The sequence below is a fragment of the Anopheles marshallii genome, chromosome 2 (assembly GCF_943734725.1).
Source record: "Anopheles marshallii chromosome 2, idAnoMarsDA_429_01, whole genome shotgun sequence".
In the NCBI taxonomy this organism is placed as follows: Eukaryota; Metazoa; Arthropoda; class Insecta; order Diptera; family Culicidae; genus Anopheles; species Anopheles marshallii.
In genome coordinates, this window is record NC_071326.1 from 43077016 (window position 1) to 43102083 (window position 25068).

A 25068-nucleotide genomic window follows, 5' to 3' on the forward strand; every position below is an offset into this window, starting at 1 on the left:
GTTCTATTTTCCTTGCGGCCGTTGTCACGCTGTGATACCACCGGGTCAGATTTGGAGAAACAAAAAACGGAAACTTTTTCAGCACTCGGAGAAAGCCGGCCCACCGTACGATCGATCGACGATGATCGCACCGCGCCGCTGACAGCTTCGTTCATTGATGCGTGCCCCCCCGAGTCGGGCAGGTAAGTTTTGTCGCGCGGTAGATATCGTTGGACAAATTGCATCTTAAGTTGCTAATGAATGCAACAACACTGCTGCACAGCTGCACCTTGTAGCCGCGATCCACTCCCCGCCGGGCAGATCTTCTCTTGGGGGCTGCCTAGGTTTCGCCCGGTTTTCCCAATTCGTATCGCGTATCTGGTGCTGCGTTTCGTGACGCTTCACAAACAAAACCCTTCGGTAGAAAGTGATAGTAGGGCCGCGCGCGTGTACGTTGTGCGTCGTTGTGTTGGAACATTTTCCTTTTTCTCACCTAACTACCTTGATTTTCACCGTCTAACGAAACGGCGGTGTTGGCAGCGGGTGAAAATTAAACAAACACGATCACGTTCACCGGGCCGAGTTAGCGCCCAGGATGGCCCTAGACGCGGAGCGGCGCCAGACGTTGGAAAAATGGTGGGTAGGAAGAGCAAAAACACAACGACCAGGCAGGCTTGGGCAGCTTTGCAGCGCCGATGGCCAGCAAATAAAAGGGAGAAGCTAAACACACAGCACACACCGAACGGTTGCGCTAGGCTCAATTAAAATGCCGGACCATTTATTTTCCCTCTTGTTGCGCGGGGTGCGCAATAGGATTTTCTTGACCACCGTCGCTTCTGATTATGGTGCATCGTTACCGGCCAGGGCTGGAGAGCGAGCTTTAGATGTCTCAAATCGTTTGATAGTGAAACGTCGCTCGAGAAAAGAAAAACAAAACGATGACCATTGCATGTGCATTTGGCCTGCAGTAATAGCAGCAGAAGCATTGCATCGAACATACCGCAGGAGCTTTAGCGCGATCGTTTCGTACGTCGATTGTGTGTGATAGCGAAGATTAGCGTCATTCATCTGCTCATCTGTCCTCCCTTGGGCGAGTCCCGGAATGTACGCGACTTGGCCACTTTGTTAGAAATTATATGAAACATGATAAATACACTAAACGATCCAACACCAGAGGGCGATTGCATCGACAACTGTGGATATATTGATCATCAAACAGGAATTCCCCGTTCCCACAGCAAACAAAGCAATAATCCATCTTGTGTAAGGGACAGTTCCGACCTTCGTAATGATGTCGTCGCGACGTGCTAATGATGCGTCACCGAAATGCTATCCTTTTGTTCGGTTACCCGGCCTCGCTACGGTAGGGTTGAGCAGATTGCGAACAAAAAACAAACAAGCAGTTCATACGTGTCGCCATTCCCGCAGGAAGTCATCAGCCGGGTAAGGAAACCATTCGTGCAATATCCGGTCGATTTCCCTTTTGCAAATACATTCGACGTCACCATTCTACAACTTGGGTCGCTTGTCTTGTCTTTTTTCTTTCTTTCTTGAATTTCGCTACTCCTACAAGTAGCCTACCGAGCGTCCCCTCCAAAGGTGGCTAATTTGCTGATGGGAACGCAAACCCACACACACACACACACACGCGCCCTATGCACGTTAAAGTGATGCTTTTCGCTCGCCCATTCTCAGACCTAGACCCTAACCCCTGTCCAGGCAAAAGACACATGCGGGCAGGCGGGAACGGGAGCAGCAAAGCTTTCTCGCCAATTAATTTGTTGGCGAATGCCCGAAAAGAAGAAAAATACACTGTGGCCGGCACCCGATGGGCGAGTTTTCTTTGCAAAATTTTCTTCAACGGGTTTTGCACAAAACAAAAAAACATTTCCCTTTTGCGTCTGCAACTCTATCATCGACAGAGTGCGTTCCGGTGTGCTGCTAGCATAGAGAGGACCTTCAGAGTTTCTCGGTCGGTTTAGCGAACGAAGGGGCCATTTTCGTGCTGGACGCGCTTTGCGCCCATTAACCCAGTTCGATGCCGCGAAGTGGTATGGCTGATTCCACCGCCGACCAAACGGGAGCATTGTTGAGGATGCGACAACATTGGGAAATTCCTTTCTCACCTTCGTAAAGGGAAGAGAGTAATGTTATGTTTGATTTGGATTTAACTGCAACTTATAGAGCTTATGGGTATTTTGTGCACAGCCTAATTTCTTTCTCGATACACTTTCACTCACGCTGTTAGCATAACAAAGTAAAAAGCACACCATTGACGTCAATCTGCGCTCTGATGGCCTGAAACAGGCATTAATTGTCGTTCCATGGTCAAAGATCCTATCGTCCGATTGCATTGCATCACAGAGAGAGAGAGGGAGAGAGCGAACCGGGCACATGCAATTGCAGGCTAATAAATGCATCATCACCGGCCATCGGCACTGGTAGATAAAAATTTCATTTTCATCTACGATACCCAACCACAATTGGTTCTCCCGAACTTTGATCCACACGGGTCCACCTCCCCACGGACCGATATGGTTGGTTTGTTATACAGCCCAATGCTGATGCTTCGTCTCCCGGTCCAATCAGTCTCAAATTTCGGATCGAATTGCAGCTGATGCAACATTGCAACATTACCCTACGTGTGCGAACAGCGCGGAAGATGCTTCGGTCGGATGGGTCGGGATACACCGATCGGATCTCCGTTTGCTGCGCGTTGTGCAATCGGTGCCGTTGATTGGTGCCGCGGCAAAAGGAATGAATGGCCGGAACGAAGAAAGCGAGCGTGTATGCGTGGTGATGAAATTCTTTGTCCGACGAACAATGAGTCGTGACAGTGTGATTGAAGTTTTTATGATCCGATCAGATCAGTCATAACATTGATAAACGTTCGCTGGGAATAGAATCCTTAGGCAAATAAAACAAATTTATTTTACTGTAGCTTCAAGCTGCCAATAAGTTAGACAAAAGTTTATATCGCTATATACAAGTAGTCCCCGTGATACACTATTTATGCGGACCGCGAAGATGGCCGTATGTCGAATACGGGTGGCTATACAATATCGTTTACACTATAAATTCGACACATTGTATTTTTGCTCGTTTGAGCATGTTTAAGCATCAAATTTAAAGGAACGATTTTTTTAGTTTTCTATTTTAAGATTTAGCACAATAAATTGTACCGAGATGTTAAGTTTGAGAGTCCGAACAAATACCATGCATCCCGGGGACTATCTATATTTAAATAAACAAAAAAGTTTGATTTTTACGTATGTTTAAGATTTTATTTTCACAACACAAAAACCTAATTCAATCATGCTTTTACGTTGATAGTTAAACAATCACCCTGCCATTTTACTTTAAAAAAATAAACTAACACATTTAAGCTAAACACATCTCCATTTATCGACTGATCCGTAACAGTTGCTCACTGTGCTACTGTGGTTTATGTTCGCTTCTATTTTAGGATCTTGTTTATGCTGCAAGAGAATTCCATCGCTATAAATGGGCATCTTGTTTGTTTAAGTAAAAAAAGCGGAAGCAAACATGGCCCCGTTCTCTTAGACGGTGCATTCATCAAATATCGGGTCTTCGCGGCAAACCGTTCTCAAAACGTCAATAGTTCAATAGTTCCCATTTCGGGTTTGCTTGGAAGCACTCGCGGATGAATAAGCTTTTCAAGATGCGACGAATAAAGCATACGATTAACATTTTTTACTCTACAACCGGCTGGCGTTGGATTCCTACGAATGTAACTTATTAAGTGTTTGCTGTATGATGTGCTCTTGCTTACCGAATCACGACGTTATCCCAGAATGTATGTCTAGCGCGTCGTTGGGCAGAGGGCAGTATTTTGGGGTGCGCAAGTAAGTGCCGACAGTGTAGCATAAATGGCCGTTAGCAGCGTAGAAACGGAAAATTACGGAACGCACAAAGATTACACATACGACTGTCTGCTACGGGGGTTGGGTTACGGGTAGAAAGCGGACCTTAACGGCTACAGGATATATTTGGTCGGGGCGGCTGGGGCAGTGTGTAGGAGGTGCGTGCGAGTGTGTGCCATACTGAACTCTAGGAGAAAGGAGCAAGAAATATACGGCGGGACGGGAATCGGAAAGGGGGGGAGGGGGGGGGAAACAAAGGCACAGGACAGAAAGAGAGAGATAGAGAGAGAGAGTGGGTGGAAGAAACAAAATATGGGGGTTGTATGATTGGCTTCTTTTTTTGCTGCTACAAATATTACGGACTACTTAGCTTACAGCTAGTAATGTTGAGGATTATGTACTACGATTGCTAGCTTACTCTGCTCTGCGCTATCCGAGTATCGAAATCGGATCGTGATGGAGCACGCGGGAAGGATTCGCGGGGAAGCAAGGATCGCGGGGCGGATCAGGATGGGAAGGTGTCGGACACTTACCAAGTGGCACCGAGGAGAGGAGTTTGTTCGTGTGCGAAAGCAGCCCGTTGTCGGCGAAGGCTGGCGGGACGATTCCTCCTCCACTGCCCCCATTCGTGTCCGTGCTGTTATCCGCATCGTCGTACCCGTTCGTATCCAGCAAGGACGTCTCCGACGGATACTCGTACGTGGAAGTAAGCGAATCGTCGAACTGAATTTTGAACTGCAATGGAAGAAAAGGGAGAGAGAGAGAAGATCAGATTAATAATTTGGTATTACGATACTAAATAAAACTTTAATATCTGAAGCTGGATAACCGAAAGACCGATTTTATGCTGCTGTGTTCGGTTGAATATACCGACAGTTATTAATCGAATCTGATATGTACAATATTTCACTTTAGCAAAATTGATCAAACTTCAATAAAGTTCCGGATATCAGGGCACCAACGGACAAGGATAGCTGCCCTAATGCTTCGAGAGGTGCAACATTAGAATATTTGTTGATCGAACGCCAACGCCAAAACCAATCATATATTACTTTTTTTTATGAGTAATGCAAGGATTATTTAGAAAGTATCGGTTTCAGGCATTTTCTTCTTTGTGTAGCGATTTCTAGGACTTCTAGGTCTAGTACAAGGACTCTATACAGATCGTATGTCATAAGAGAGATTTGGTTGCTCTTGGGAAAATAATTTAAAATAAACCTGATGCTTAGGTGTCCGATGGGTATACTAAATGTACTAAACCGGGAGATGAAAAAGCCGGTCTTGACACGACAGGACCGGTTCAAAATCCTATCCGGACCGTGGTAAAATAAGTCTCGTAAGCCAGAAATGGTGTACGAAGTAGGGTGTTACGCCAAAAATAAGAGAGAACCATTCATTTCAACAGAATGCTCCCAATTATTTATGTACCAACACCAACACCTCGATAAGACTGTTGGGTCATTAATGTTGATAGAACTTGAGCGAACTGGTTCGTTCATTGTAAAGAACTGAACGAACGGTACAGATCTTTCGTTCTTGTTTGTCTCGGATCATTTCTTTCGTTCATACAGTTCGCTCAACCTACCGTTCCAAATTTACTAAATTTCTACATTCGATGGGCAGTTCGTTTAACCTGCCGTTCTCGGTCACTCGCCAAATGTTGCTAGATTCAACGGACAGTTCACTCAACCTGTCGTTCCAGGTCGCTCCACGTACGTTACATTTCGTTCAACCTGCGTTACAAGCAGTTAAACATGCGCCATTCAACGTGCTTCGCTTAACTACTTTTAAATTGAAAGCATAATTCAACCAACCTGTCTGTACAGATTGCTCATTCCAGAGACTAATCGCAAACTGCTATAACATTGATAAACGGAATCCGTTCATACACTTAAAAGAACTGATCGAACTGTACAGGTTTAGTTCATATGACCCAACTCTAGTTGAGACTGACCGTCCAGTAAACAATAATAATTAATGTACGTGAATTTCTGTCCACGAATCGATTCAACCATGGATGGCAAACATGTTTCAATAATCGAAATAATGATTGCTATCGACCACGTCTAAGCAAACCCCGCTCATAATCGTGGAGTGACAAATTTCAGTGCAGACATTACCAATGATAAACACGCGGCAACCGAACAAAATCTGGCGGCACTGAATGTGCGAAGTACATCTACCGTAACTTCAAATAGCTGTGGTCTTCAGCATCACCCACCATCGTTGTTGTCGAGTGTTTGCTTGTTTGTGGTACGGTTTTCAATTTCACATCGCGCATCGTGCTAGTGCCCAGTTGCCCGAAATGACCGACAATTGGTCCACGGCATGAACAAAACCAAAAAAAAAACACCCAACCGGAGGTTCCAAATCGGTGTGTGTGTTTGTACGAAACGTCCCACAACGGTTGGAAATGGAACCGAGGAAACGGTGGCGACGAGGTAAAAAAAAACCTAAAATTGAAACACACGCACCACCACCACCACCACCCCAACCGATCAAAAAGGAAGGAAGTTTTATTGTGTGTGCGCGCATTCGCATTAGCGCACCCCCAACAACAGCACGCGGGAATGGGGTGTAGTTTTTGCTCGGATTGAATGTGGGTCGCGAAAAGTAAAAATTACAACACCCAGAGGTAACAGAGGCTCGCTGTGGGCAGCGGCTCGTCGGGAGGGTGAGTTGGAGAAGGTTTTCCGCCCCCTTGGCAAGGAGCAATAGAGGGGCTCTGTTGCATTAGGCAGCTGGAACTAACACTCCGGGCCACTTCTCGCACTGTCGGAAGCCACAAACAATTAGTGTTGTCTAGCACAGAGGTGAGTGCCTAAAGCGAGGTGTGTGTCTGTGTGTTTGTGTCGACTGTACATGTGAGCGAGTGAGTGTGGTGGCTAGGGGGATGATGAAAATTGGTGGAAAACAGAAGAAGGGAAAGTATGTGCAGCGGTTCGCAACCGACCCGAGGCGTACCCACCCCGCCCGTTGGGTTTGGGGAGAGCGCCACGATGGAAAATACAAACGAGTCCACGCGAGAAAAGAAAATTCCAACCAGCTAGGAGGCATACACAGTGGCGCCGAGAGAAACAATAAGCAGCACGTACAAGATGAAACAAATGAAAAAAAAAACCAAAAAAAAAATTCAAATATCACCCACTTCCCAGTTGAACCCCCCTCACAATCGACACGAGCTTTTGGGAAGTCTTGCAGTGTGTTAGTGTGACTTCGTTGTTGCGTTGGTCTGGGGGGAGGTGGCGCATTTCCGCAGTAAAATCACATCACAGCTACATAACGAGGCGAGGGGAGGGGGGGAGGGAGAAAACATGAAGCGGAGGTAGGAGAAGGATGGATGTAAAATAGTGTCAGGCTGGTGAGCATACGACGGGCGCACACACAAGCCACGCACTTCACTACATTCAACCGAACTGCAGCTGAACGCGGCTTGAAACGGGTGATTATGACCTATCAAAACATAATTTACCACTGGTAACTATATTGTTTTCACTGTTTTCATTTACTGCTCCAGCTTTGGACTGTGTGTGTGTTTGTACTTTCTTCACTGCCACGCTTGATTCACTTCCATTCGGCCACTCGACCAACGAAAAAAAAAACATGGACCCCGTTGTGAGTAGGATAATTTATGACCTTTTTCTAATGCGCTCCGGGCTGACCTAGCTTCACCCTATCGAGTTACGCTACATCAAAGCTGATCACATTCATTACTTGTCAGTGATACTGACGTATTATGAGCAGCACGTTGGTCACATTCAGAGACTGTGCTCGTCCGATTAACTTGTAAATGAAGGAAATTAGTAGTAAATGGTTGAAACTGATGTATTAAAATGCATTTCAACATTGTCTTATTTTTCGGACCGGTTTTTTTTTTGCGGAAGTGATTAATCACTTCAAACCCACTCGGTACATTCATCTATCGGACGGGAAATATTCTACGGGACCGGAAGTGCCAAAAATTACGACTTTACGAGCGTAGCGCATACAAAAAATTCACCCTTCCACTGAAGATAAATTCTACACGCGCCAATTCTGATGCTGCACTCTCGGGATGGAATGAATATGTTGAGCCACTTTGCTGTGGGGGAAATGAGCATCACTTTCCGTCCATCCACCCGCTTACTGTGCCTGCAAACTCATGGCCCACGGGGGGGTTGTTTTGTGAATCACTCCCGAATGGGTTCTTCTTTTCGCGCGGGAAAGCAAGCGCGTAGTAACGGGTCTTCCATATCATATTGGTGTTCAAGCACTTGATTTGGCTTGTTAAAACTTCTTCCAACTGGAACTGTGCTGGTACGCAATGGGGGTGTGGAAAGAATGAGAACATTCAAATGGAAAGCAATCATGAACAACCAATTGAAGGCAAAATGTTTTAGGAAAGCGCCCGCCCGGGACTTGTCTTCCGAGTCAACGACGTGGGGGTGGCCCAAGGAAAATGGGTTGAAATCCAAACCCATCAATTACGTTTTACTTCCTGAATGAAAATTTATTGAGAAGCGAATGACCCGGCAGCGTTGGTTGGTGGTGGTTTTTTTTATGTAGAACGTTTTCTGCTGGCACACATTCGACAAGAGAGAGAGAGAGAGAGAGAGAGAGAAAGAGAGTTGGGGTTGCAATCACTTTACTAAACGAGATTTTCATTGAATTTCAAATTGAACGTCGAGGAGGTTTGAATTTGACTAATGAGAAATGAAGTTATGCTGTCCGTGCTTTTGGGGACGTATCTAAAATTGAACAAAATGACCAAAACAGGCGTTTGAAAATTCGTAAGTGCTGATTGATTCAAAGATAATGCAACCGAAGAAATTTGGATTGTTCTAAACATATTACAAACTTATTAGGAACAATCATTTCACATTGAAAAAGAAAATCATCATACAATATGATGATCTTGCTAGAATACCCTCGATGTATTCAGATTGAATTTGATCGACGATCTTTAGTATAATAGACAGATTATATTATCGTTTAATTGGGTATTGTAGAGATAATTCAAATCTTACAATTCGCAATTTCGCTATTTCAAAAGTGCGATTCGTGTTGATATTAGATTCAAGTTTTCCAGTTTGAAATGCAATCTGTTGCTACAAGAATCTATCTTGTCTGGTTTTTAGGTCTAAATCTTCTGAATTCGGGCTTTTTTTAAATTTAATTTCCCTTATTTCCTTTAGTTCTGTAGTAAATCGTGTTTACGGGCGAAATCTGAACAGAAACTCGTAAAGGTTCTGTCGTATAATCATTAGATCAAATGTAAGTATCAATACTATCGGGCAACCACAAACACCAGTAGCATAACACTTCTTTTACTTTCTCGTTTCAAGCAAAAGGAATAAGTTGTTTTCTGTCCAAATAGTGCAATATTTTCTTCCATTTCACATAACAATCTTTGCACTTCACTAGTTGTGCAGTTTCCCAAAAGGTACTGGAACTGTTTAGTTCCTTTTATCCCTCATCGGCATTAAACATTAGCATCATCGGACAGGTTGCGAACATACAATCAACAACACATCTTAATGAATGGAAATCTATGTAGTCAATCAATATTTCTAACCCCAACACGATCGATTGATGCAACTTGAACTACGGCACTGCCGTGTCCAAACCAACAACGCCTTACGTGACTTCTTGTGCACCGAAATGGCATCGTCGGGGGGGGAGTGCATGTTTCCTTACAATCTATACGATTTTGCAGCAAAACCATGCAATACACCTTCTAGTGGACCTATTGGTCACGGATAGTTCAGCAAAAAAAAAGGCGATATATTTCAATCACGATCAACATCTGCAAAATGGAACGCAAGCGGCTGCAGGGAGCGCAAACACCGAGCAGAAACAACATTGATCTGCAAATGCAGTTGTGTCGTGTGGTCTTGGTAAGGTTCCCCACCGTGACATTACTTAAGTGCATCGATTTGTCCATTCGCTCGTGTTTCTTTCTTTCTTTTGCTCGAATCGGAGCAATCTATTGTGACAGTTGAACTCGGACTATCGCCTGCCCGCCCGTAATCTGGTTGGCGTGCAGCAGGAGATATAAAAGCAAGATGGCGCAATCAATAGATTGCACTGTGACCGAACAGGAAAATAAAAAACAACACCGGGAAACCCAAATCTATTCATCAAAATGGTACGAGGAAATGAAAGTGGTTGCGATTAAATTAACAAGCTGCAAAGTATTACTTTCCAACAACATAAATGAGCATAACAAATTGTCGATCGGTTGTTGGGCGTTGTTGTTTTTTTTTTTTTTACTTCTTCGGGCGGTGTGCTCCTCCTTCCGTTCGGCTTTTCATTTACAATTCCACTCACACATGTGATCATTTGGCGCATTTTATTCGCCACCACCGATCGTTGAGCAATCGTTAAATGGGTTTGCTGCCGTCCAAGAGATGGGCTGTGTGTTGCTGTAAGATGCCGCAACCAATTTTTGATGAGCTGCATCAGGTTTGCTGACTGCTTAACGGCCTTTATACGTGTCGCGAAACGGCCAAACAGTGCAAAACGTGCTGTTTTGTTAAATCACCAGCAAGTTGTTTGTTTCCATTTTTTTATTATTGAATAAACATGTTTTGTTTCTTTAACAAAAAAAAAGTATGTTCACGAAATAAAGCGTGAGAAGAAAAAGTGCAGGGAGCTGATGACTGCAATAGATGGATAAGCGTGCTAAGGACACACCGGAACACATCTGGTCGATGTATTAAACGTTAGCCACCTGGTTCGATTGGATCGTGCAACTCTAAGGTCAGGTTACCGCCTTATGCTGGCAGCATGAAAGTAAAGGCAGCACGTGCTTCAACACAGTCCGATTGCAATGCTTGCATTTGCGAAATTGCACTTGGACCCGTCGTAGAAGCATCGATGCATGTGCAGGTAACAACAATAGTCCAAACGAAAGCGAATGCAACTGCGTTCACATCCACGTTTTCATTTTCTGCAAACTGCTACGCCACCATCTACGGGGGACCACTTTGCTTACCCATTCTTACGGGCATTCTTTGATAAGAACGAGCTTAAAATGGTTGCATTCGCATTAGCGCATTTGATGGCGCCAACAACAAAAAAAAACTACACGCGACTATAGAACCCCATCTCCTTAAATGGAAAACACAATGACGCATATGCTCGTTACGCCGTGTGCTAATAGGAACTAGAAGAATATATGCAAACGAAAACCACCAACTGTGTAGGGGGAAGCGTACCTCAACATGCTAGACAGTCAGCATTGCAAAAAAAAAGAGGAAAGGAAAAAGAAAAGGGAAAACAAGAGAAATTGTGAACGCATGCACTTGAATGCACTTGAATGCATCGTGCTATAAGTGTAAGTGTATAGCGTGGGTTAAAGTAGAGATTGTGCTATTGATTTAACGATTCAAACCGCGTGAGTCATAATGTGGAGAATGGGAGGAAATTGTAGCGAATATACGGAATAAAATATTGGCTTGAAAAGCAAGTTGTTCCGACAGTGTCCTCTAAATTTGTGAGCAATGTGTGTCAAATTGACTCTAAAAATCTCGACGTCGCACGAATCAAATTGTGGTTTCTTATAGTAGAAGCATTACCGTATTGTAAAATTTGGAATTTGGAATGGAAATTGACTATTGTCCAATTTCAAATTTTGGTCGTTTTGTCAACAATGTTCTCTTTAAATGAATTAGCTCGGTTAGATTCTTTCATCCATTCGTGAACTTGTGAGAAGCATCTCAATCATGCCAATCGAGAGCCAATACAACAATATTCAAAGAGAATAACCGAGGTATCTATAGACCGCGTCGGAAGCAGTTCTGATCCCACCGTATGAAAACACGACTTATTGCCATTGCATAGTAGTTAACTTCGGTGTTAATGCACTTTCGAAATCGATCACGATCGAGTGCCGCCATCAGCCGCACTTGTTCTGGCCTCCAGGACGAAATCTCTGTTAGGGCCTACTCCTCTGGCCATGAGTACCTAAAGTAACTCCTCTGGCCTCTGAACAAGCTTGAAGAATTTATGGATTGGGTCGTCCAGTACTAATGACATTGACCAACCCAATGGTGCCTGGTGAGTCTAGTTCGCTGTACGACAGTGAGTTCGTCGTACAGCTCGTAGAGTGGCTCCTCCATTGTCCTTCCTTACATACGAGATTAAAAATCCTTCAGAGTTCATGACATGAGTTCCTCCCGAGCGTGACTAAAAGGGTTTTGTCAGTTTTGAACAAATCCCAAACCTCAGATGTGAGACTCTTCTGCTTTATCGGCACCACATCCTCAAGCAGTGTCCGCCAGGCCTGCCTTTTCTGGTATTCTTTGACTTTATTTACACGTGGCGGAAAAGTCAGTCCTGCGTACGGAGGATTGATCCGAATGGGATTTTGGATCAGTCCTGTCGTTTGAAGATCGACGCTGTTATCAATACACCACTAGACCACCCCCTCAGATGTGAGTATCGGAACTAAAATAGTTCTATATAGTTCCAGCTTCGTTAGTCACACTCTCACACTTTAGAATTTCCACTCTTCCATTCTTCATTCTTCATAGCTGTCAAACTCATAATGCGCAGTCGATAAACGCAATGTGCCTCACAAAAGGTCAATCCACAAAGGTCTGCCCTGTACATACCGATGGCGTAAGCCTGTGGTAAGCATCGAAAACTTACTTGTAGAAAATTAGAGTAAATCCTAATAAAGAAACAATAAATACATTAGAATCTCCATTGCGCTCTACACTATATTGCAATTTATCTTGAGCTTAGCACGAACCATACATAATGCAAAAGACATGCAGCCAAACGGTAAGTACGTTAAGTTCGCCACGCTCTCGGAAAGACAAATGTGTACATAGCGCTTTGCTATCTTCGTTCTACTAATTTTGCAATTCATTCGAATGTGACCTCGAAAGTCGATTCAATTCAATGCGCGTTTGTCGCCATGCTCGCTTCCCAACCGTCGAACGCCCGCAAAACCTAAACCAACAACAAACCACAATTATGAACGAAAGTGCTTCGGGGGCTCGATAGTAGAGGCGACGGCATGATAAATGTTGCTGGTGCAGCACACAATGCCCGAAACGGCGTACATTATTACCACATACGTACACCGAGAGTCGCCTTGTACCCCCGGTGTGACGTTAACGTTCAACTTCAACTTGGCGCTGTTTGCCCTTCAAGAAGCAGCAGACCCGCTGCATTGGCTTCTTCCACCACCGTGGGTCCTCCCGTCCGGACGCTAGAGTCGTTACGGTCGAATGCATTCGCGCGTGTGCATCGTAGGGCTTCTTTAGCAGGGCAGCTCTTTCGGGGTAGTATCCCTTTGTCGCGTTCACTTCCACTGCTTTGCTTTTGTGTTAGTCGTAAAAACCCTTGCTTTTGTCTCGCTGGGTTGATCAAAGTGAAGAATTATTGAAGCACCGCGTGGCAGGGACGACGCTAGAAGGAATAATGCAACCCAAATTGACAGCACAATGACAAACGAGACACACATTGTGCAATGGGCAGACACACATATTTTTTTGTTTTAAGCACTCATGCAACAACGAAACGAGCAACGAGCAAATGACAATACACGAAAAGCCCTTATCGTTTACAAAAAAAAAAAACAGCAACCCAAAAATGCATCCTTTCTTTCTGCAGACATTTGCATAAACGACGACATAATGTTCACAGGCCTTCCGGGAAAGGGTGGTGGCTTTGGTTGACAACTTTTTTGTTGTTGTTGTTGTTGGCAGTTCTGTTTTGTTTCGTTTAATGTTTGTTATTTTCGGTGCTGCGGAAGTAGTAATACCGTCGCCCGGTGACAGTGACTGACGACAGACAGCAAAAGCAATCACAAGATGAGTTGGGAAAACCATTGCGAACAACTACTTTCGCTGAAGAAAATTTTGCAAAAAAAAAAAAGGCCACGACATGCATCAAGTTTTCCGGTGCATTTTCTTTTCTGCGCCCATACCTTCGGCGTACCGAATGCCCACGGTACAAGATTGGTTTGCTTAAGACATCAGCGAAGGTGACACTTGGTCACCATATCCTGGGTCCGGACGCGTTCGACAAACAGGGAAACGGACCGCTTCGTTTGCCGGTGTTAGAGATTGTTTTTCGCAATGAAGCAATTTTCGTGTCCGTCACGCAAATTGAGCCGCAGCCCGCGGAATGCCCCTTTTCCACCAGCCAAACGATTTGCATGACCGCACAAAACAAATCCGTGGTCTTCGGGGCTGCCGCACTGTAATGCATAATGCGACTAGGGGCATACGAACCGATACCAGGGCACCAATAAAAAGGCCAGCAACAATCGCATTTGTTGCCGGGACGTCCGATTCACTCCTACGCTACATCATTTCCTTCCACCGTTTTTCTGCCGGACTGGCTGTGGTTACCGAGCGGACATTATGTGAGCAAGACATTTATACACCGTCGTCGCTACAAGCCAAACAGGTGACAACTGCGTGTTTCGGGGTTTTACGGCATTTGCGAGCAACTTGCACGTGCCTTCATCTGGTCCACTGGCAGGCCAACCAAACAGTCTGGGTAAGCCAAGTGTACCAATCACAACGGAATGAAGGTGAAACCAAACGGAACGACGCTTGCAGTGATCCAATTTGTGTGGTACATTTTTTCGATGATGTCATTCGCGTGCTTTTGATGTCATCAGCATGAATATATTTACTGGCAGTGGTATTAAAATACTTATCAAATCACTCTATTCCTTTTCCTTCAGTGAGACCCGAGTGAGGTGAATTGTTCAAGACAAACTACAAGCATCAAAAGTATGAAGAGGAGCATTTACTAAAAGATAGGACTGTTAGGAACGTTTTTGAAATTCGTTGAAAAGAAATAGCCACGCTAATCTTGTATCTTAATTAAAGACCCTGAAGAAAACAGCACTTGATTCAACACCATAACAAGCGAATCGAAATAAGAGGGCGTTGGGCGAGCCAATGTACTAGAAAGGACTATCGCCACTTAATACAATCGCTTCCTACTCAACCAGACGTTAGTCAAAACCCACTGCCTGCCCGTTCGCTATTGGTCCCGAAGGCCATTGACAACCTAAACCAAAAGTGCTACGGTCAAGTCGCCACCAGGGAGTTGAGTTTTGTGGAGAAAAGCGTGGGATTTTTTATTTTTCGACGGTAGCCATCAACAAACTTACATTGTATCGGAAGTTTTGATGGCCTGTTAACCATATAGCGTGGCCATCGTGATCTTGACCTTAGTCAATACAACCTGTCCCACACCCGTTGGCCGGGCTGATGTCATTAGTCGTAACACCTACACGGCTGGGTTTGTAAAGATATTATTTATGTTTTCTCTTCTAGAATACTCTGAGTTTGTATAGTCAGGTGTCATGTTTCTTGTTCACAAGCGTAAAGATTCCTAACTAAATCCACAAGTGTAAAATTATATTATATTTGTTAAGAGCGGGAACGGGATGCCTCGGGGCTTATAATGGTAGAAAAAGCAACATAATCATGAAGATGCCAAGATAGATGTGTGACATTAATGTTGTAATTCCATCACAACATCATTCACTTTTTGTTGATCTCGACAGGACTTAAAGCAAGACCACCAACATCATTTCCATTTATGTTGGAAAGGAATTCCAGGAAATTGCATCTCATAACTATCAAACACATTAATGCGTTAGTTTTTTCTACACGAAACCGAACAAGGAGACAGCAAACGGAGAGAATTAAAACATCTTCCAACCCGCCCCGAATTCTTCGGCGCAAAAGTGCTCTTTTAATGGTTTAATGAAAACATTTCCATCTACTTTTGGGTCATGGTGTGGAAAATAAAGCTATTCCTCTTATTTATTTTTTTTTTGACAATTCTCACCAGTATTTATGTTCGTGTACCGCGCGGGCGGCGCACGCCACGGAATGCAAAAGGTAACTCCCATCAACAACAGGGCGCGAGCGAAACAAACATCAAACCCTTCATCAGTCGTCTTGCTTTCCCGAAAACATTCTCACGGCAAAGGTAAGATCGGAGAAGAAACATGATGTGACCTCTCGCTGTCCGACGTTCTTGAGCGTATTCTTATGGAATTTTTGATTTTATCAAAATTCTACGTGACGTGACGATGGTGGTGCGAACATGAGAAACACACACCCCAGCAACACGAAACGTAACTTGTGTTCCTCTTACGCGACATTTGGCCTTGACTGTTCACAAAGCTTTTCAAAACGGTGCGGGATCACTGAACCTCACTGAACTTTGTCACCGAAAACATATTATGCAAAACTATTCCACCCCTCTCTGGGTGGGTTTGTTAGACATTTTCGGCATTGGATGCCATACAGAACGATGACGTACAAGTGGTCGCATAGCTGCATAATGTCCTCCTGGCTCTCTCGGTACACAAATCATGCACACAAAACAAACGGTAACAGTTGAAGAGGATGGAAAGGGAAAAGTTACCGAAAAAGTTTTACGATCTGTTCGTTTTTCTCACTCGACTTTAATGTTTTGGATTCACCGGGAAGGAATATACATTTAGGAACGTCTCATTTTATCCATCGGAGTGTTAGAATTTGGCATAATCGGGTTGGAAACTTTCATACCGCCAGCGTCATTATCATTTGCGCACGGTTGGTTGCATGGTTCTAACTTTCGCTGCCAAATAGCACATGATTATGTTTGTTATGTCCCATCAAAGCGAAATGAAAGGGGAATAATCATCCAGGGTGAAACAGCTACGCAGATTAAAATTACACACTGCAACCTTACATCATCTGCATAATGCATCGATGCAAGTGATTTTGACTTCATTTTGCATCATTTCGTCTAACCATCCAGGGGTAAAATGTGTGTGTGTGTGTGTGGATAAGCTCGGTTTTATTATTTGCATCCCGTTTCGTTCTAGCTCGTTTTGTCAGTGCCATAAAAGCCAAGCATGCATGGGATCGGGATTAAGGAACTGCAACTAGGTACCGTTCTCCCCGCTAAAAGATCAACCATAGAATTTATGATGCACTGGCTGTGCATGATGACGACAGGACGACAATGCATCATTCTGTGCAGCACATTGTAAATTCATATAATCCCACCCCTTTGATTACACACAGGACGAGCAACACACATTGCACGCGCATCCATCACGGGTACGAAAGCTGTGTGGCAATAATGTCAAAACATGATGCGCTTTTCGTTGTGCATTGGATGGTGTGGTGTGCCAATGTGTGCTTTGGCTTTTATTTTGGTTTTGGATGGTGTGTATTAATATGCATGCGAATGCAGTCCCCGAATAAGCGTGCAGCATCACGTGCAACCCGCGAAGAACAAAAGGAAATTAATGTACGTTCCCAATCAAAAAGCTTAAATTATAAGCTTGCGTACATTACGTACAAAGTTGCAAAGTTCATTAGCTCATCGGCAAACCCGAAAAAAACAAAAAATCAACATAGAAAGCTGTCATTTGAAGGAAGATGTTACCTGGCACAATAAAAACAAGGACAAATCACATTCCATTGCTACAAATGGCACATCCCATGCGAAGTTATGCAGTACAAATAGAAAGCCCCAGTTGCTTATGCCAACACCCGAGAGATCTCCGAGACCATCAGTGGTGTGACGACAAGACAAACACAGCCACTATTCCCTATCCGCCTGCCAGCTGACGGTGAGCGGGTTTTTTTCTATAAACAAATTAAAGCACAATTAATTTATGTAATGGAAATTCATACGCCTAGTGAGTAAAATTGATCGCACTTCGTGTGGCAGGCGCATGTTTGCTATTGAATGCGATACATATTTTTTTTCTTACTCGTATCGCGTTTCACGTGCTTGCATCATTTGCATCTGTGCGCATTCATCAACTTCCCGTGGTGGGATGGATGGATGTAATGTACGACGTGTACGTGCTGGTACGTGCGCTTCCGCAATTCGTTTTCGGCGAATGTAAGGTGAATTATGGGAGAGAGAATGCAAGTTGCTGCCACTGTAACATTACCGGGTACATAATTTTCGGTATTTAAAAAAAAACACATAAGTTTGTACAAGGGCTATATTTTAAGCCGGTTGAAATCAGAAATGGCATTCAAAATTCCTTCTACGTCACAAACATTAACAAACAAAGGGCAGCTGAAAAATACAAGATTTTTTAGGTGACAGAAGAACGCAAGCGCCTATCACAACAAGCGCAGCACTTGACATTTCAATGGCCTTAGAAAACACTACAACCGCAGCAGGCATAGTTCAATGCAAGCACATGATATCACAATGGCATTGCAGCTTACCACACCAACAGTACGACGGTAGAAGTGAAGTACCGATCCGAGGAGTATAAACGTATCCTAGTATGGATTTTCACAATCAGACGATGATTTTTTTTTCGTGAAATAAAGCATATTTAATTCGATAAATGCAGTAAACATTTCTTCGGATAAAATAAACATCGATTGGTTGTCAAAATCCTTCCCAAAGCGTGTTTATACTGGTCGGATCGTACTTGGCCGGTACAGTTTTATAGGGTTTTCGATAAGGTGCGCTTTCATTGTGGTATCATGTGCTTGCATTGTAGTATTCCTGCTGCGGTTATGGTGTCCTCCATGGCCGTTGAAATGTCATGTGCTGCGCTTGTTGTGACAGGCGCTTGCGTTGTTCTGTCATCTAAAAAAAACCCTGCATTAAGGCGCTATTTCTCTTTTTTTCCAAATCGCTTGTTTAACAGCAACATGAAACGTTTGAAATATGAGGTTGATAAAAATGCATGAATAGAGAATTGAGGTTAACAAAATGACAGAAACAGTTTTTATTGCCTGTTCTGCCAGGCCTAGGCAGAGGAAAAAAATCCGCAGGCCGAGCATGTTGATAAATGTGCGAATGGGGCAAATAGACGAAATAAAAAAAAAATGGCACACGAATTTACGCCATGCCCGGAATCAAATTTGACCATCCGTTACCTTTAGCTATGGTTGTGTTTAATGTTTTCTTTTCCACCCGTTTTTGTGATTCTTCTTCCACTCTACGCAGCTTGACCACGCTTCCTCAACGCACACAGTTCTCTGGTTGATATCAATTCTTTCCCGCACCGCAGCAGAACAGCACGTGGACGCGTGAGCGTGAAGGAGCACTTTTTGTCACATGAATTTAATTTCGTTTTTTTTTTGGGATAACATTTTTCTTCCGATGCAGTACCACACGTTTAAGCGATTTATCACATTCAGTGCTCGGCTAATTTGCAGCTGGCCGTTGTTATGGACATTGATAAAGTGCTTAACTGTACACGGGACGCTGGCGAGGCTTTTATTGCATTCCTTCTTTGGTATTGTTTTGAAATATCTGCACATTGTTATTTATAATATGCTGCAGTTTGAAGAATGTGGTCGAAAATCCGAACAAGCTGTGTAGACATGTTTTTAAACTAAAGGTGAAAATATGAAAGACAGCTCTATGATTAACTTGTTATGAACCTAAATATTCAATTTGACGCGTGTTACTAGAGCCTGTTTGAATCTGTTCTTAGGGCGATGATCCACAAAGACAAATGCGGCAATAGAGATATCCTTTGCATGATTTGTGATATCATCTGGTCGTATTGCGTTATTTGTGGAGCTGTCGTGATATCATTCGATAGGATATCAGAAGTTCAATACAAATTCAAATTATAACAAAATCTTCACACAACATCTTATCGTAAACATTTAATACTGCAAAAACTGGTACAGAATGCTCCGCAACGAATTTAGTTAGCTAGTTTGTATTAATTGACGCGAAACGCGAGATGTTAATTAGCTTTAAATTTAAGGAAGATCCCGCGTTCGTTCCATGATTTACAGCCCGTTCTAGTGGAATGATCGTGCGGTTTACAAAATGGGGTCAGCCATAGAAGTTTGACGATGTTATTTATTGTAAGGCGATGATCGGTGTTCACTCCTACGTAGAGAAATATTGCACCTATGAAAGACCTCTTGGTCACCGCGAGCACAAAAATAAGAAAATACAAACCCAACATCTAGTAACGCTCATTCGAGACCATCTGGTCAGAATTATTGCGTTGCGTAAATGGGAACGTGGATGTGAAATTAGCTCCAGCGGTTTAAAGAGCACACCAAGATGATCACAAACACAGAGACCGCACCGCTGCGCAGTACGCAAAAAGAAAGATACAGTTAGGCTTCGCCGCCGTCCGAACCAAGAACAGTTGGGCCCTCCGGGTCGCTAAACCGCGAAATGACGCACAAGTGTGTGAGTGTAAGTGGGTTCTTCGTGGGGATATTTCACTGTTTTTGACTGCTGGTTTCAACTTTCCTAATCACCGTGCATGTACAAAACGAAATGTGCAACGGACTTCTAGTGAAGACCCGCAGGGATTGATTGACTTCTTCCGTTCCGGTGTCTGTTCTCTTTCCATCTCGTGCTGCTGCGTAATCAGGGGGTCTTTCTCTTGATGCGTTGCAATACGCGTGTGTGTGTGTGGAGATCGCAGTTTACGCAGTACCACACGCACACGTGGATTTGGAGGAACTCGATGCGATTTCTCGCCCAGTACACTCAGATCAGAAAACAACGGGTTAAGACGATCTCTTCCTCATTCTGCACCGCGTTCAAGATCACGATCAGCTTACAACTCTTCCCTCGTCTGCTTCCAAACTTTCTCGGCGGTCGGCGTTCTGCTTCTAGATTGACGGGCGGGCTGCTTGGAGCACTTGGAACCCAACAGCGATCCCTTGATGGAGGTTTGTCTCTTCCGAGGGTTGGCCGTGTAAATGTAGCAGATCATTCCCGTTAGCTGCGAACCCCAACACCACCAACAAAAGGGAGGAGAAGAGTGACCTTCTTCTTTCGGGCTGGTTTCTTTCCCTCTGCGAACGTCAATCGAGGTTTACTCTGTGCCTTTTCCTTTCGAACCACCACACACACACACGTGGGACGGCATTATTGTATCTCTTTCGCACTCCACCGCGGCGTGTTCACGAAGCAAGTGTTCCAAACCACTGGACAGCATCCAGTGTCCCGAAATTATGCCATCGTAAGACGGCGGTTGACGCTAGCAGGCCGCCGGGTGAAGAACATTCGACTAATCGAGGCAAGTAAACAAGTGAGCACAATTTACAATACTGCACACCGAGCACAAACGGCACGAAACCCGATTCCTAAGCGACATTCCCTCTTGGGCCTGCTCTTTCAGCTTTCGGTGAAGGGGAACGCGCGTCGTTCTGCGCTTCGCGATGATTCGCGATGAACCGTGCAGTCATTGGACTCATTTTGAAAGCCGGCAACGGAAAAGGTGCGTCGCCGACCCATTTTGACCGTTTTTCTGGCCGTTGGATGGTCGACCAAAACCTGATTTAACTGTCCCTTTGGGCAGGGGAAGATGTAACACGAATACGCAGCACGAATGCATGGTAAGAATGTGGCCTTAATATTCACGCAGCGCAAGGTTGTTATGGTGGTGAAGGTGGGCAGTACCTCAATCTCGAAAGTTAGATCAAATTTCGAATCCGATAGCGGTTTTGTGACCTCATTCTTATGGTTTACTGCTCGTAGCTCTGTTATTGTAGAACAGTTACTTTATTACTGGGCAATGCAGAGGACACTGACACAGTTGCGACCGGTTATTATTGTCATGAAAATAACACCGTACAATCTGATTTCCTTACAAAAGAGAATCATCGTGCAGAGGAGACTAAAGATATGCTGTCCTCCAGGCGATGTCTTGGAAATAACACCAATATTTCTTTTATATATTTCACAAATATAGGGATTATGAGAATACTACGGTTTACTCTGGTCTCTCCTCAGTTGTCGATGAATATTATGCTTTGCTTTACGATGGATAACTTCATGATCTTTGAAGTATTATTTCTGACAACTTTCCAGCTTGAGGTATTGCATACCCTAATGCCCATAGTGATATATCAAACAACTTCACCCGCGGCACCCTGAGTTCTTGAACAATGTGTTGCTAACAAGCGGGTAACTGGATGTACTGCAGCTGATTATCACAGCAATCAATATGCTGGTCTGGTTACTCAATTGCACTCGTGCTACCATTGTGCCAACTCTCCGGTTCATGGTTGTCTCCCTGCACAACGGTCTATGCTATTTTATGCTTCGCGTCACTTGCGCAATGTTCCGTGTTTGCTCTTTGGAAGGTGAGAAAATCGCAAATCAGAAGGGGGCGCGACTGATATTAAAAAAAAAAAAGCAATCACTGGTATCATGATGCAATCAATCACATTAAACGAGCGACGCTACAACGTTTTTTTTTATACAAAAAACGGATTTGGGTGCCAGAGAAGGAAAAGGGCATTTTGCAGTACTTTCACCTAAAGATGACCGAGGCTTTGATCGCGGATTGATCGGTAACGATCTGCTGATACATTTGTCCACGAGGTGCAGCAGTCCGAATGTGGTTCATTTTTCGGTTTTCATTCAACTCTTGACAAATCACATACTTTTGCCGTATATTCTCTTTTACTACCAAGGTTCTTATTGGTATATTGGCATATTTGGCAATTTTAACTGTACGATTGTGGGGCGGCCCGGTGGCATGATGGTAGCGGCGCCGGTCTTCACACGAACGGACCGGACCAAAATCCCATCCGGACCAATCCCCCGTAGCAAGGACTGACTATCCGGCTACGTGGTAAAATAATTCGATACGGCCAGGCCGTTCTAACGAAAAAAAAAAAAAAAAAAAAAAAAAACTGTACGATTGTGTGATCTATAGCTGGATACTAAAAAGGGGAAATTGTATCGTTGGATGTTTATTGATGCGTGACAGACAAACATAACACCACCTCCACCTACTTTGGATAGCTTGATCGAAACTACCGCGCAACAAAATTAACGCTCAATATCCAGATTAGTTGAGCCAGCCCCGTGAAGGCGGTGGGCTATGGCGGCATTTTCCCAGCAACATTGTTAGCGTCACCGATTGTCTGCGCACAGCAGCCTGCGTTGTCTGCATCGGCTTCCTCTTTTTGTTTTGCACGCACTGGAAGCAAAAGTGCACACGCGTGCAGCGCATTAATGTGTGTTATTTCATCGTACCAGTCGTGTACGAACTTCCACCTTTCTTTGCATGCGCGTTGCTTTTCACCGTGTGCTTGCCCCGCCGTGGGGTTGCGTGAATTTCGTAAGTGCGCTTGAGCCGCAACAATTGCACTAATTTGCACGTTTGGAAGCTGTTGTCGGGATCGGGTGGGTACACGATGTGTATCCAGCCATCCACAATTTCCGCTATTTCCAATCGAGAAAATAAGCTGTTTGGTTTACAAAAATCGTCCCGTGCTGCGAAATGGGAGCTCTGTTTGCTTTAAATATATGGGTACAGCTAACAGTGGTATAGCTTTACCCGTACGACCAACACACTTTGGGTAGCCGAGTTCCGTGAGAAATGTTCAACGATCCAATTAAAGGTAGACCGACTAATAAGAACTGCTTAAAACGGAGATAAACCAACACATTTCGTTGGTCACTTTTAGTCTGCCCAGCTGAAAGGAATGCAGCAATTATGGGCAATTATGAAAAGCAGATAAGACCACATTTTTACAGCCCCATCAAAAGATGGATTAGATGAAAAGCAAAATCCAAAAGCCCACTACCAGCGTCGCTGCATCAAACGGGCGATGCGACGATGCAGCCATAAAACGCACCACTGTGAGCCATCGCAACGGTACCCATCACTTTCACTGAAGGGATTAGTTTTCGATATCGAGCAGCGGATGGATCAAAGTGTGAGCATGGCCAGCAGGCAGTAAACAAACAAAACTAGTTCTCGTATTGTTATCAACATTTTTATGCGAGCCTTTACGCGGTGGTTTCACCCATCGCTGAGGCTTATGTGCGGTATAATATGGCCGTAATAGCCCTTAAGTATATCGAGTGGAAATATTAATCAATTTATCTGATAGGTATTGTGGTAATTCATTTGTATGATGGATCAATGAATTATTGATGATTTTGTTCTAATTTTAAGGATATATTTATGCATTATCTTTCAAGGGAGAGTTTTAATTAAGGCCGCAAATCTTATCTTCGTTTGTTGATGATTTGTCTTCCTTTTTTGTTTGAATTTTTGTTGTTGTGTAATCTATTAAACCTGATGCACCCGAAGCTTGACAAGCGGTGTCACCGCGAAAAACAAAGAACTAACCACTGTTTTTCTGACTGTGATTGCAATTGTAATCCCTGCGGTTTTGCTTCCTTACATGCCAGTCGCTTATCAGCAGAAACACTGAAACATTTCTGTTTTGTTTTTTTGCTGCAACAGTTCAGTCGGTCGAATTCCTTTCACAACCCGCACTACCACCGTCTGTTGGACTCGGACATACGTTACAGTCATGCGCTGATATTTCTTATCTTTTGGTGGGACCCATGGTCAAGTGAGACATCTAACACAGTAGCAATCTGAACAGGATTTTGAGTTTTATTCCTTGATGGTTTGGAAATATCCAGTCTTAAAAGAAATTAGAATATCATTAGGAAGATTTTTTTCTTCCAAAAGAAAAGAGAAAAACAAAGAGATGTATTTACAATAACATAACTTATTTGCTTTAGAATTCAAATGTCATAAGATATAAATATAGATATAGATATAGAATCATGTCCCATATTTTGGTTCGAAATTTTATGAACCCAATTTTCAACATACACAAAAAAATGGTTCAAGAATGTGTACAATAGTTATGTCATTTATCAGCATTTGTGTACATCTTATTAGTACAATGTTCGCTAATAATTTGTCCGTGCAATGGTTAATGTCCTCACTTTCTAATCGTAAATAGACAATCGGTGTAAGTTTCACTCCCAACCATCATCACCATAACGAGTTGATCGGTTTTCAATTGACAAGTAGCTGTCTGTGGATTTAGCGCTTGGAAAGGATCTGAACCCCCCGTACAGCAACTTCTGCCGCAGTGTGCATTCCTGTTTCCAGCGACATGCTCATCCACGTGTCCGTGTCGTCAAGTTGATCTGTCTTTAAATGGAAAATTGCTTAGCAAACACGCGCACACGGTACGAGTTTTCTCTTCAACTCAAAAAGAGTGTTCCACGCGCCAGGCACAGACAGCGGATCAAGATGGACCGCAAATGGACACATCATTTCTTCGGTACACAAGACGTTCTTCACGCTGGACGGACACGCAAAGGGAGGAAAGATGATGGTGACGTGATGTCGGCCAATATCGACAGCACAAACCGGTGGGTGGGTGTGATAATTGCGCTTCTCCTCCGGTGGGGAAATTGAAAACTCTTCGCTTAGAGAAAGATTTACCGC

At 43.9% G+C, this 25068-nt stretch overlaps 1 protein-coding gene across 1 annotated transcript in view; it reads right to left on the reverse strand.

Annotated features, from left to right (window-relative positions):
- LOC128718910 (mucin-19) overlaps positions 1-25068 on the reverse strand; it is a 53098-nt gene that overhangs the window by 2806 nt on the left and 25224 nt on the right. The window contains exon 4 of the mRNA XM_053812527.1: positions 4397-4598. Within this exon, the coding sequence (XP_053668502.1) occupies positions 4397-4598 (202 nt within the window). The remainder of the gene's footprint in view (positions 1-4396; positions 4599-25068) is intronic.